The following is a 13,715-nucleotide window of genomic DNA, read 5'->3' on the forward strand; positions in this document are numbered from 1 at the left end:
TTGCAAACCCGGGTTTGTAGCCACATCTGGCTGACCCACTTTTGACCCTAGAAATGAAAGAGGATGACGGGATAGACGAAACCATTCGTTTTGTCACAATTTTTAAGATAATAAGGCGACCCTTTCTTTTAATAAAGAAATTTAAAAAAACAGAAAGTATTGTAATTAATCACAATAAACTTCTTTTGTGAAATATAGATTGTTTTTGATGTCGCAGTCAGACTTTATATTATCATATTTGGACCCTAAAGTTTGCAATGGACTATTCGGAGAACCCTCCAGACTCCAGCTTTGGGGAACACTTCCTGATTCGATGTGAGAACAATACCTCTGGAGCATTTCACCCGACTTCTGCTCCGATTTTGGCTATTTTTTCATAAAAAGGTGCAATATCAGAGGCGTAAGACGCATGGCACGTCACCAGAGGAGTATCGAGGCGTTGCTGTTTGTCCTTTCGGCGCTGGTGGTGCTGACCCACCGAGGGACGGAGGTGACAGCGCACGGTCCCCTGGACGGGCCCGATAGACTGCCCACCAAATGTGAAGGTGAGCAGATTATTATCATATTTCCGCGGATCTGGTGTACTTCTTAATGACTAAGATCCACTCCTGTAGTTTAGCTCTCTATGTTTGCTATGCACAATGCCATATCGGCGTCTGGCTTTGAACTACGATCGCAATTATCTTGCATTCGATCGGCGATACTTCAATACGATGCTTTATTTTATTTCTCCATTGTTCTTCCCGTTTTTGTTTTTTTTGAGAAAATAATCAACGAGGAAGTGGTGTGTAGACGGACCGATTAGGCTGACAACATGTACAGACCTTTCGGTTTTCCCTTGGGGTGTTCATGGGAGTCGCCTTGGGGTTTGTGATCAGTACGAGACTGAGGCCTTTATGTGGAGAGCTGTGATTGGCTCCCTTCTTAAGGTCCTACCAAGTCACACGTGTTTTACCCGCAGTTGATAGAAATCTAAAGAGACTTCACTGTCAAATGCGACATCCAGATGTGCTGTTAGACCATAACCATAATCATTCCCAATGTTTTTGACCAATTAAACAATTACAATATCCCATGAGATTTTCACACTTTCAGCACTTTCACTAATCCCTATAACATTATATATTGTAAGGCATTCTTAATGGAACTTTGTAGTTTTAGGTTAACTTTGTATATGTCATCCAAAGCTGTATGTCATTTTCATAATATTTCAGATAGTGATACAATGCATCCACCCACAATAGAAACTTTTCATTAATCCGTAACCATCTGTTTTACTAGACTTCCAAATGTACAGAGGCCAATACGTCATCAGTCTGGACTCATTCAAGACATCAGATCTTAGTGCTACAGGCTACAGTCAGCTGTGGCAACCCATGATTGGTCTACCTTCTAATTTTTAAAACAAAACTCTAGCCAACACAGCAATATGGATACCCAACCCTTTATTTCAAAGTAGATATTAGCATAGACAATTTTGATTGTACTGTCACACCCTTATTTTAGTGGTTCTGTGATGTTAAAAATCTGTTTTATGTTTGTACATTTCAAAAAGTTAATTTATTGTGATTGTATCTTCACTATTACATGTACATCTATGGCATATGGCCCAGACTAATTTCTCTTCTATGCATAACCATAGGACTGCACTGCACAGACTTGAAAAACAAAACCAAAAGAGGCATCTCTTTTTTCCCTTAGAAGAGCCAGTGGCAGAAATGCATCAGACAGAATCAGCAAGAAATTCAGAATAACAATTAAAACTAGAAATTCACTAAAATTAAGCATATTTCAGATAGGTATGAGATATTTGATTTCTTGTTTTTGAATGGCAAACACATTGTTTTGTCCTCCTAGTCCTAGGACTTACATTGCCAGGGACACTTAATAATAAAATAACACAGTCTTTGATGAATGTTTCCACAGTTTGCAAGTATCTGTCAGTTGAGTTGGAACACAGGCTGGATGAGACAGGGAGGTCTAAGGAACAGATTGAACTGGGCCATGTACTGGACAGGGGAGAAAGGAAGAGAAAAATCAACTACCACACCTCGTATGTGTCTTGTTTCATAATTCATGTACCTTTGTGTACCTTCAATAAGTCTGTTCATGCGGTTCCAAATGCACATGTACAACTTGGGAGTAATACATGTATGTCAAACTTGACTCACATTAAGCTTCCAAATTCATCAATCAGGGCAAAAAGTTAGAATCAGAAAATTTAAAATTAACGTGTTTACCTTCCATGGACTACAGATGCCATTTGATACATTATTCACAGATACTCTTTCTTAGAACCTTTTGGCACAACAGTATTATACTAGAAAGGCAATGAAGCTAGGTACATGGAAAAGTTTAATTACTCATCACTGTTAACTGATCTAGTTTTTGATGTTCTTGTGATGATTTTACATACAGAGAGCTGCGTCTGGTGGAGGCGATGGATGACATTTGTGAGAGGATCCTGGAGTACAACGTGCACGCTGAGCGAGACGGAAGCAACCGTTACGCCAAGGGTATGAGCGAAACCTTCCAAACGCTGCACGGACTGGTCAACAAAGGGGTCAAGGTTTGTTTCACTCTTACCTTATTGTTTTGTTTTATAAGCAAAAAACATGTTGCATTTGTAATTCCTAATTATATTATTATCAAAAATTTTTCTTTAATTTCTCTTCTACTTCTAGATGTATCCAAGATTATACTGTTGTCTGATTTTTTGTGAATCTTTTCTTTCACTTGTACAGGTTGAACTTGGAATTCCCTACGACATGTGGGACACGCCTTCAGCTGAAGTAACTGTCATGAAAAAACAGGTCAGATTCTAATTCTGAGAATTAGACTTGTATGTTTTGGAGTTTAGCACCATTTTGTGTATAAATTTATGATTTATTGTTGATGTGGTTCATCATTATGTAAAGGCTAGCTTAAAACTAATTACTTGTCAAACCTATCTACAGTGACTATGCAATGAACACAGACACAGTAGACAGGTGACTACCACAGACTGCTTGCACCAGTAAGCATTAACATGTAAGGGATCACCAAAAGCCATTGACTTTGTCTAACATTCACTGGCTATTACACTGGCTGGCTGTATGGAAAAGATAGTGGCTGCATTGGCCAGGTACATTGTAGTCCCTATGCAGTGGTGGTCACAGATCAGTTTTAACAATTAAACTGTAACACGTTTTATCAGGTTATGCTATTATTACTCAATATTTCAAATGTGTTTCAAAAGGGGTTGGCGGAAAAGCCTGGGCCAGCAGGCTAGCCTGCAAAAGAATCATCTTATTAAGGGTTGTTCCTCCCTTTGTTCTCAGTGTGAGTCGATGCTGGAGAGCCATGAGGATGAGATAGAGAACTGGTACTACAACTTACAGGGGGAGAAATCTCTACTCCAGCACTTCTGTGCCGACACTGTTCTAGGGAAAAGGGAAACTGGTAAGTTTGGCTTCACAGAGCAGTAATTGAAAAGAAACAAAAGGCAGGGAATATATCATTCTAACATCACAAAACGCACACATACATGTAATAGAAAAGGTGGGATCTTTTGTCTTCCACTGTCTTCATAAAAGGAGTCAAACCCAATAAATAACCCAGGATCTAGAGTTAGCTTTTACTAGTTTTAGACTAAATTAGACACTTGTGATGTTATTTTTTTACACTGTTTGAATTTCTCATATTACCTGCAATTAGCCCACGGGCAAGAATTTGAATAAACTTTGTAATTATTGGGAGTTTAGACTCTAGTGCAGTAGAGGTACTTTTAAGATCGGAGTGGTTTGTTGCGTCTCATCCAAAATATGAAGTTAACAATATACATCCAGTATGAATGATATTACATATTGTATTAGTAAAGCATAAAAGTCAGCACAGTTGCATAGTACTGTAAATGCATTTAAGTTCGCGGGGACTTAATTTCGCGGTAGCGGGAGAAGGGTAACACCATAGACTACAGTATAATACCATAATAGAAAAATGTTCGCGGTGGTTTTAAGTTCGCGGTAAAGTGATCACCGCAAAAACCACGAACATTAATCCACTGCGAACATTTCTGCATTTACAGTATTTGATTTCCTTAATGAACTGATTTTAAAACACTGCTGAACTTTTAAAATACATGTGTTACTTGAAAATAGGCATAGGAATCATATATCTATTTTTTTAAAATACCTAACCCGTTTTTCAAGACTTAAAGGCCGGAGGAGGTCAGAGGTATTTCCTTCCTAATAATACACACAGTTATTGGTGTCTAGGTATGAGAGAGTGGAACTGTATTTAGCACTCTTGTTCCCTGGGTTGTTTGACCATTACTTAAATCTCCTTCCCAGAGTGTCTTTCTGAGACTTGGAAGGGGAAGAAAGGCGATACGGGAGATCCCGACGACCCTGATGGATCCAAGAAGAAGAAGAAGAAGAAAGGCAAGAAGAAGAACAAGAAAAACAAGGAGTCAGAGACGCAAAATGCTACTGCCGACTCAAAGGCCGAAGACGATAAACCAGAGACAAGTGACACAAACCCAAGTATGGAGGAGGGGCTGAAACATGATTCTGGAGAGTTATGAGACCAGCTTGAGAGCTGTATTTAAAAGGCCACTTGATTCAAAGAAATACCAAAGACACAACCATTTGAAATGCAGTGAAGAAAAAAACTTACTTTTTTGGTACCTGTAATTGTCCATTTAAGGAAAAGAAAAGAGGATGGGTTAATTGTACTGATCTTCTGGTAGTGACTAACAGTTTCTTCTTTTTGGTTTGTAAAAAAATGCCAAACAGAATCAAGTAAACAGTGTTTTTCTGTAGGAATTCTGTGGTTTTCACTTTTAATGGTTTAACTCAGCTCCCTGCTTAAGTCACCAACAATATTTTGCTTGTTTATAGCAGTAGGAAAAATGTTAGAAACACTAAAGCAGCTTTATCACAAGATTTCACTAAAGATTTATAAACCTCACAGTTTCAGGCAATAATTTCTGCCCATTTGTACTGATTTGCAGATGCCTGATGCAATTTGACACAGTCCATTGAGACACCTATATATGTGTTAGTGTCACTGACGAAAGACACCATCTGTTTCAAAAATCATATCCAGTAGCTTGAGTAACTGCTTTTTGGTGTATCTTATTACCTGGATATCTAACCGTCATCAACACACCCATATAGAAATATGTTGACATCTGTTTGGACTGTAAGTTACTTTTACTGGTGAATGAATAGACCAGTGGATCACGAATTGTGGAAAGTTTTAAATTTGTACAGAAGAAAGCTACAATGTACATGTATTATCACACTAATTGTATTGTGATATTGAGATTATAGTATTTATATAGCCTACACAATTCAAAGCATTTTCAGACTTGAATATGTGTAATGCAAACAGTGTATACAGACTACAGCAGCAAGTAATAGTGGTATGTAAACTTGTTCCCACCTAAACATTGGCAGTAAGGCCTTGTTTTAGAGAAATTATAGGGGAAAAAATAGCAGTAGAATAGGTCGTTGATGGCCTCTACAGTATACTAGTACACTGTTGTGCTGTTGTTGCTGTCTAGATGTAGAAATCATTATGTTATTTCAGTGAAGATTTTAAAGTTAATAATAACATGCTGAGATGTGAAAGAAAGACAGCTGCTTTTATTGCAATGTGACATTATCTTGGATACAAGCCAGTCTAAACTTTATAGGAAATATAGTAACAAAGTGACTGGAAGGTACATGTACATGTATATGCCATTGCCAACATTTAGTATCTTCTGTGTTCATTTCTATATTTAGATTGTTGCATATGTGTAACCATGGTTCTGGATTTTTGCTGGTACTAACGTGAGATCCTTGGAGAACAAATTGAAGAATCTTCAGACTTGTAACAAAGACTTCAACGTTACTAGATGACATTGTATGATAATTTGCTTGTAACATTTAAAAAGATGCATGGCAAGAATGATCAATATAATGATAAGAAATACAAAGGCTGAACTTTTGCGTACATGTCAACTCTTAAAGTGATTAGAAGAATATACTTTCAATTCATTTATATGTATCTTGCTTTTACATGTTTAGTAGATTGTGAAAGTGCATGCACTTATTTAGAACTGTCGGCTTCTGCATCTTTTTTATCTCCAACTCGTAACTTGAAAATATGCTCCTCTTCTTGCCAGTTCTCCAAGTATTCTTGCAATATTCCTGCAGTCATCTGGAAATAAAACAGCATCATACTATTTATACCCAACTTTCTTCTAGACTTTTTAGTAAGTACATATACATGTACATGTGTATCAGTAAATGTCAATATCAGATAAACATCTTGAAATTTATACTAAATATGCTGAGGTCATTCTGATTATTGTGCTTTAGAGTCCATTCCAAGACACCATGCGGATGTTTGTTGCCATTCTTTAGAATTGATTTTAAAGTTTTGTAATTATATATCTAGGACATTTGATACTTCAGAAATATTTTTAACACAGTTTCAACTTTATAAATATTTCCTTGGTCCTGTAAAACTTTGGAAATATTCATGGTGTGAAATTGGATACTTCTAACGGTTTCTAAATAATGATAACAGCATTCTACCATTATTTACCATTTTATACCATTTTTTGTAAATGGTTCAGTGGTCTGGTAAGATAGCAATTCACACATTCTTGCAAAGTATGGTTGGGTGCCATGCAACAATGGCCCACCACAAAGGATCCACCAGTGCCAGGCAGTGAAATCTAAAAATATACAGATGCAACAATAGGGCTTACTTTTATGGGGGCAATAAACCAATTTTACCATTTGGTTAAGTTTACAAATATTTGTAAATATTTCTAAATGTGAAATAATCGCACAGAGGTTTCATAATTATTCTAAACAAAGATATTTTTGTACAGTTACTTTCAAAATGTTTCTAAGATATTCAAAGGAATTCAAATAGATGAGTATTTTCTTAGTCAATTTTTTGAAAAGAATTTAATTATTGTGGCTCAGATATTCTTTTATTGAAAATAATTCAGACTAATTATAAATATCGCCTAAAAATCCTCACGGTGTCTTGGAATGGACTCTAATGTTGCACTCCCCTGTTATATAGGTATAATTTCTTACCTATGCCACTGTGGTGTCTGCCCTGATGTTCTAGCTTCAGATTTCTCAACATCATCATCATGCTTTTCCCCCAGTGACCTGTTACTTGACTGTAGGACTGGAAGAATCAAATCAAAAACAATTAGAATCCAAAAATCATACTGCAATTTCAGGCACTATTTATTTACAAATGGAGATTTCTTTTAAAATTTTCATCACAAAATAGTTGGTGAGATTCAGTCAGTGGATTGATTTTATAATATATGATTACAACTTTCTGCAAGTGATGCAACATTCTCACTCAAACATTGTATAAGTTCTGAATCACCTTTTTTATGTTGATCCATTGTTTGAAGTGGGAGGGAACAGGAATGTTGAGATAGCTGCACTGTGATGGAAGCCTGGGGCAGGAAAGAGAAAGTGCGGATATTTGTTTTAAACAAGAAACAGGTAAATGCAAAAGCACATCAAATACTGAACTAATGAAGACACTTGAAGCCGAGCCGAACTAATAACAAGATCGTCCCATTTTGCAGAACTGACTTTCTGTACTTAGCTTAATGTGTAAACGGTCCTACAGCAACTTAATTTAGCGTTTTTAGGTCCCATGTATGCCTTCTTGAAAATATCTACTGCTAGAATTATCTACAAGGTTTTCATCAGTATAACCTACATTTTTCTGAGGTCCCAGTCACCACAAGTCACAAACACTGATGAGACTCCAGGTGTCAGCAGGCCCTGCTCAACCATCCAGGTGTCAAAATCCTGCAGGGGAGGGTTTAACAAACATTACGACATGACAACAATAAAAAAACGTTTTCACATACATTTTGTACATCCACTCAACCCCAATCCTTTTCTGTAAGATAAGCCACTTCCATAATTCACATTGATTAAGCAAAATAGCCCTTCCTGAATTTAGCCTATTTAGGTCTCGACAGAGGGACTCTCAACCATGCAGAGACGGTAATACCACTAATAGCATGTTTCCAGAATGTTTACAACTGAGAGTGGATGCTACCGGAAACATCTAACCATTTCCAACTTTATTTCATTATCCTTAACTACCTGCATGTCTAACCTCCATGGACATTTAGGCCCCGTTCATGATGCAAAAATTCATGCGGATGCATCCGCATGTACTAACATCCTACAATGTTCCGAATGCCAACGGTTTTCATTTTGCTTCCAGGATGCCCACGTGCAATCCGTTTCAGATCCAGATGATTTTGCATTTCTCATTTAAAGGTCAGAGGTTGAGGTCAAGGAACAGTGCTTAAGATGGCGGGAATTTCCCTTTCCCGCTCTTCTGGGTGTTTTTCGTCGAGAAAATAGTGTGTAACCGCGGAAGGGAACGCAATCGGCCATAACAAGATTTCACGATGACAGTAACGGCTAAAACATTCCAATTCCCCGCGCTATGACCACGCGGTACCCGGATGTAATGCGGATTCACGCCGCATTTGCGTTCATGATGACAATTCGCAAATGCGGATTTCAAAAATCCGTTTCAAATCCACCTCCCGAGGTGGTCCCAAAATATCCGCATCAAATCCGTTTCGGAGCATTCATGATGAGAAATTTATCCGCATCGGCCAAAAATGCGGATGCATCCGCATAAATTTTTGCATCATGAACGGGGCCTATTATATATATATATATTAAAGTTCTCTCTAAGCCTTGATAGAGGTACAAATATTGCTGTAGACTTGCATAATACCAGTCACTTTCATGCAGGTCTGTCTCCAGGACCCATCAGTCTGTCCTGAGATGGAATTTTGCTTCTTTAGGATGGAACAAAATTGACTTTCAATTGACATTTTAGGCTGGAGACTGCCCTGCTTTCATCCCAAATTATATACATGATCTTAATTTCCAAGCAGGCCTATCAGTACAGTATTCATAGGTCAAACCAGCCTGTTGGATACTGGTTGGGCCCTTTGGATACTGCCTTGCCATAGATAGATCTACATGGAGATTAATATGACCAGACCTTAAGTGTCTGTGTGAGAGAAGGTTGTCCATCCACCATGTCCTGTATGATCCCTGTCAGCTCTGTACAGAAGGGAGTCAGCTGTGGGTGTACATCAGGTGTAACGTAGGTGTGAAATGTCGCTTCTGTTTCAAACGTCCTTCCAGAAACCTTCAGCACTGGGAACTCAATAATTTCCTGAAAAGCAAAACAAAAACAAAACCATTATTTCTTAAAGTGACAATGACTGATGATCTTAGTTTATCATCATTATGAAAATAAAAGGATTGTTAACTGTAAATGCCAATACAAAGAATAATGGAATATACAGCAATTGTGTTAACAATGCAGTCAACTAACAAGTCTGTCAATAATCATAGGTAATAATCTTCTGTACTTCCTTTTTAAGAAAGAAGAAGAAGAACAGGGGTTTCCATACAGGTAAACTTTCAAGATGAAATTGTAAACTTTCTATTCATCAAATTTGCCAAAAGGCAATAGTTCCACTCACCTGGGGTCTGGGATCATTTTTGTTATCACATGTTGCTTCAAAATCTAATACCAGAAAGTAGTCAAATCCATGAGGTGGGTCCCCCACCCCTTTGCTCCCGTGGGTGGGGGTGTTTGCACTGGGTGCGTGTCTTTGAGCTTGAGCCATGTAGCGACAGAAAGACAGACGTCTCAACGTTGTGGTCAGGAGAAGTTTTGATACTGAACGGAAACACGTTTCCATGTGATGTCTTGTTGCGTAATGTTGACGCAATGATACGTGTAATACGTGTTCTTGAACAGATGACAGGTTAACTTGAAAGCCTGTCACAGGACTTTAATATTGGAAGCAACCATTACATCATAGGGAACTGTACTAAATATTTTCCTATCGAAATAATTTGTTTTGAGAACAACTCGACATACTTTGTTCTACAGAATTCTAATAAACTTTTGATACTAAGGCATAAGTCTTTTTATGTAATTTCAAAAGAAATATAGAACGATTTAGGATGAAGAGATACAGTATTTTACCTGATTTGTAAATGAGCTAATTTGTCAGGTCAAAGGCCGCGGTGCCTGGTACATGTTACGCGCATGCTCCATTCAAATAAGGATAAAGATGGCGACGACGATTTCCGAAGCTGACAGTTTCTTCCTGGTTTGACAAATTTGGCGACAAAAACAAGAAATCGGGTAAGTTTCGCCACTTCTGAAAGTATTCTCAGATGAAAAGGAACGTTTTGGATCAAATTCATGGTCAAAATTGTGGATATGAAGGATATAAACATTATCTATGAGCAAGGCAAAAAAGTTGAGCAGGTGGATATGTTGGGTTCATGTTCACGACGTTTTTCCATTTGGATGATTCATGATGATTGAATGTTTATAAGATCCACAGTGTATCATTTCCTAACGGTGTTTTATGCCTGTAATTTTTATATCCAGTTTAAAAACGTGTAACTTATAAGGACTTCTCTGGGTGAATAATATTGTTAGTTACGTGGCTGGGTACGGTGTATGCAGGACCCAAAATTAGTTACAACGCAGGCAAGTGGATCTAAACAGTATACGTGAAAGTGAAATGCAGAAATCTGGGAACAAAAGAGTTCTGCACTTATCATCACGTATTGGTCATAATTATTATAATCCACTGTGCTTCCTTTTAATAATCTGCAACATAAGAGTAGAGTAGAGTAGAGATCTTAGTCTGAACAAAATTGGAGGTCAGAATGCAATTTTATGTATTCAGTTGATAGCTATTTCATATATAGTATCAGTATGATATACTATTTTTAAGGAAAACTAGAAACAGATATGACTACTAGTATATACTGATATGATAACTCAACGGAGAGCTAAAGAAATTTGCTCAAATTGATTTGATCACGAGTTTTTGTACCAGGTCAATAGGCCATGCTTGGTGGTAAATAGGAGAGCAAACGTTACCACAAAATCAATATGGTGGCATTTCTATCATGTCTATGCATTATTATGGTAGGTAGTCAAAGTCTCCATTATTGAAGCAGATGTAAGGTCTGGCGCAGTGTTTCACACATTTTTGTTGTGTTTTATGCGTCTTTCTATTGGTTCATGTTTTAAAATTCTATGCCAGAGCTAAAACCGATCACTAAAAGTATGGTATTACTATTAGTAATACAAAGATGTGCCAAATCAAATATCACAAAAACATGTTCAAAAACACTGAACATTTGCTAAATTTTGCTTGGAGATCAACAGTCACCCAACTGGTCAAAGTAGGCTTTGGCCATCAACAGTTGTTTTTTAATTTCACATTTGTAGATTCCATCAGTGTGAAGGATTCCTTTGTATGCATCATTTGACAATTCTCATGGATTGTTCTGGTAAGCTTTGTTGTCATTGCATGCATTAGGTGGGAAAATCACAATTAGGGCACAAAATCTTCACTATAGTACCAAGAGAATATGACATAGTGTGTTCCATATGACCCAAGGTACTGCATGTTGTATTCTTTATGTCATTCCCAATAAAAATATGCATATTTCAATCAAAATGTGCTGGAAGTTGGGGAAATTTGGTGTCCTAAGATCAGAAATGGTTAAGAATATAGATTCCAACATAGGAATCTGGTATTCACATTTCTAGCAGTGGTGCACTTGGTACATGCGAATTGTGTTAAAATGATTGAGTTGTTGCCAACAAATTCATTTGATACTCAGGTAAGACTAAGAAGACTCCAACTGTAATTTTTGCAAATTCAGCTATTTTTACGTTTACGTAGTGTTTTAAGTTTACCTGTGAAACAAATCTGTAGTACAGTATGGAAACACATATTCATGACCTGTCATGAAGTTGTGGTGGAGATGTGACCCCAAAAACTGCAAAGATGGAACCACCCCAAATATTTTAAGAGTTACAGTAGCTTGCGCTCATTGGAATATGTGAACCCTGGCAAATCAATCACCAGTATTGTAAGATCATGTTTTCTTCCTGCTGAGATAGTGGAGTCAATGACTGCTGAAACTTGGCAAGAGTTCTCGGCCACATCTTTATTCCTGTAATGTACAAATCTGGTACAAATGTGTATGATGCACACAAGTTGGGTATAAATGGTGTTACCAGCTGTTGTATTTTGTGTACACTGCATATTTACCATGTAATTGTGTATTTGCTTTGGATAGTTCAGGCTCATTTACATGTTCCTCCAGATTTGTTCAGACTGGTTTTAATTTAGCCTTTTCATGAAAACACTTGTGCTGATTATTTCCAGATTGCAGTCTTCAGCCAAGTGAGTGCAAGAGGAGCCCTGGAAAATGGAACAGTCATTCTTTGCTGCAGCTAATGATTTGGACAATGTCCTTGATGAGTTTGAAAGAAATGAAGGTATGGGTGGTCAAGGAGGTTATTGGTGTTTCAGGGAATCAGAAGTTATTAATATGTTGTAATTTTAATTTGTTTGAACATAGAAGTACAGTAGAAGCCATTTAATCGCACACCCCATTTGCCAGCATATTCATGCATTTATATATATACCATCCAGGTGGTGCAACATATGAAGTTATCCAGCTGGGCTGCACCGGTTTGGGATTCCGTGCAATGTACAGAAGTGTGCGGTAATCTGTTGTGCAATTAACTGGCTTCTACTGTTCCATATGTTACTGTTATGGTTCATATATACTATATTACTGTGGGTGTGCTGGTGCACCAAAATATTGGTGGTTGGGTTTTGCTCACACTTTATTTTATGTTGTGCACCCCAAATGTTTTCGGTGCATCAACATTTTTAGGTTAGGCGCACCAGTGTATCTATTGCCAAAAATGAATTTGTAGCTCTGCATTTAGTGATTAATCATTCACCGCGAAGTCAATCAATTTACTATGTGGCAAAATGCCTGAAATTCTTTTGAATCATGTCATCAATTAGTTCATACTAAAAGAGTGCTGGCTCCCAGAGCTTATTTAATGTGACAGACTGTCCCCACCAACCTATATCTCTACAGATTTCCAGCTTGGGCAGAGTGTAGACTTTGCTACAGCCAAGCCAACTACACCGGCTCAAACTCCACAAACCTCATCAGCACCCGGCCATCGGGGCCCCAACAGCAGCCTGGCAGGCTTCTACCCTGTCACAACAGGAGATGGGGCAAGGGCTAGTCCCCAGTACCACCCTGCTGCAATGCTACAGCATCCCACAGGGGGCGCTGTGTACAATGGTGGGAACTACAGTGGTGTGGACGGTGGGATGGCAAGCATTGGTGCTCAGAGCCAAGTGAAAGGATATCCGGGTCAGTCAAATTTGAATGGCCCAACAGGACAGCTTTTGGGGACATCCAGTAACTACCAAACACAAGCAGGACTTGTGAACTATCAGGCAGGCACCTTCCATGGGTACCAAGGACAGCCAGTAATGAACACACATCAAGGTCAAGTAGCTGTGAATAATCTTCAGCAACAGCAAGCTTTGAGCAGCTACCAAACAGTGACAGGACAGAACAGCTATTCCGTACAGAGAGGGGTGACTAGCTTTCCAACACAGCCACCAATGGGCACTTACCAACAACATGTCGCAAACAGCAGTTTCCAGTCCCAAGCAGGGTTGAACAGCTATCCAGCAGCTGTAGGTCTTGCCTCTCACCCTGTACCAGTTGTGTCACAACATCAGACAGTTGGACAACCAAACCTTCAGCTGCCTGGATCAATCCAAGACA

General features: G+C 38.3%; 3 protein-coding genes across 4 annotated transcripts in view; 2 read left to right on the plus strand and 1 right to left on the minus strand.

Moving 5' to 3' along the window:
• The first annotated feature begins 256 nt into the window (after positions 1-256).
• Positions 257-6,220, plus strand: LOC118431947 (protein canopy 4-like). Its single transcript, XM_035843394.1, has 6 exons — positions 257-545; positions 1,927-2,053; positions 2,419-2,569; positions 2,745-2,813; positions 3,321-3,441; positions 4,332-6,220. The coding sequence occupies exons 1-6, from the start codon at positions 410-412 to the stop codon at positions 4,562-4,564; spliced, it is 837 nt and encodes a 278-aa protein (XP_035699287.1). The 5' UTR covers positions 257-409; the 3' UTR covers positions 4,565-6,220.
• On the minus strand, positions 5,611-9,879 carry LOC118431948 (ERI1 exoribonuclease 3-like). The gene is made up of 6 exons (XM_035843395.1): positions 9,548-9,879; positions 9,058-9,234; positions 7,738-7,829; positions 7,393-7,465; positions 7,086-7,182; positions 5,611-6,189 (listed from the first exon to the last, which is right to left on the minus strand). Exons 1-6 carry the CDS (start codon positions 9,767-9,769, stop codon positions 6,110-6,112), a joined length of 741 nt encoding a protein of 246 aa, XP_035699288.1. The 5' UTR covers positions 9,770-9,879; the 3' UTR covers positions 5,611-6,109.
• Positions 9,880-10,083: 204 nt separating this feature from the next.
• LOC118431809 (zinc finger FYVE domain-containing protein 9-like) overlaps positions 10,084-13,715 on the plus strand; it is a 14,702-nt gene continuing 11,070 nt past the window's right edge. For both annotated transcript variants that reach the window (XM_035843181.1, XM_035843182.1), the window contains exons 1-2: positions 10,084-10,221; positions 12,278-12,390. In XM_035843181.1, the coding sequence (XP_035699074.1) occupies positions 12,321-12,390 (70 nt within the window). In that variant the 5' untranslated portion in view covers positions 10,084-10,221; positions 12,278-12,320. The remainder of the gene's footprint in view (positions 10,222-12,277; positions 12,391-13,715) is intronic.

Source organism: Branchiostoma floridae, chromosome 15 (genome assembly GCF_000003815.2).
Source record: "Branchiostoma floridae strain S238N-H82 chromosome 15, Bfl_VNyyK, whole genome shotgun sequence".
Taxonomy (NCBI): domain Eukaryota; kingdom Metazoa; phylum Chordata; class Leptocardii; order Amphioxiformes; family Branchiostomatidae; genus Branchiostoma; species Branchiostoma floridae.

Coding starts and splice junctions, on each gene's coding strand:
- LOC118431948 (XM_035843395.1), bottom strand. CDS start 9,769: ATGGAAACGTGTTTCCGTTCAGTATCAAAACTTCTCCTGACCACAACG. Junction 9,235..9,547: donor AAAATGATCCCAGACCCCAG/GTGAGTGGAACT, acceptor TTTGCTTTTCAG/GAAATTATTGAGTTCCCAGT. Junction 7,830..9,057: donor CTCTCACACAGACACTTAAG/GTCTGGTCATAT, acceptor CCTCCCCTGCAG/GATTTTGACACCTGGATGGT.
- LOC118431947 (XM_035843394.1), top strand. CDS start 410: ATGGCACGTCACCAGAGGAGTATCGAGGCGTTGCTGTTTGTCCTTTCG. Junction 2,054..2,418: donor AAAATCAACTACCACACCTC/GTATGTGTCTTG, acceptor TTTTACATACAG/AGAGCTGCGTCTGGTGGAGG. Junction 2,570..2,744: donor TGGTCAACAAAGGGGTCAAG/GTTTGTTTCACT, acceptor TCACTTGTACAG/GTTGAACTTGGAATTCCCTA.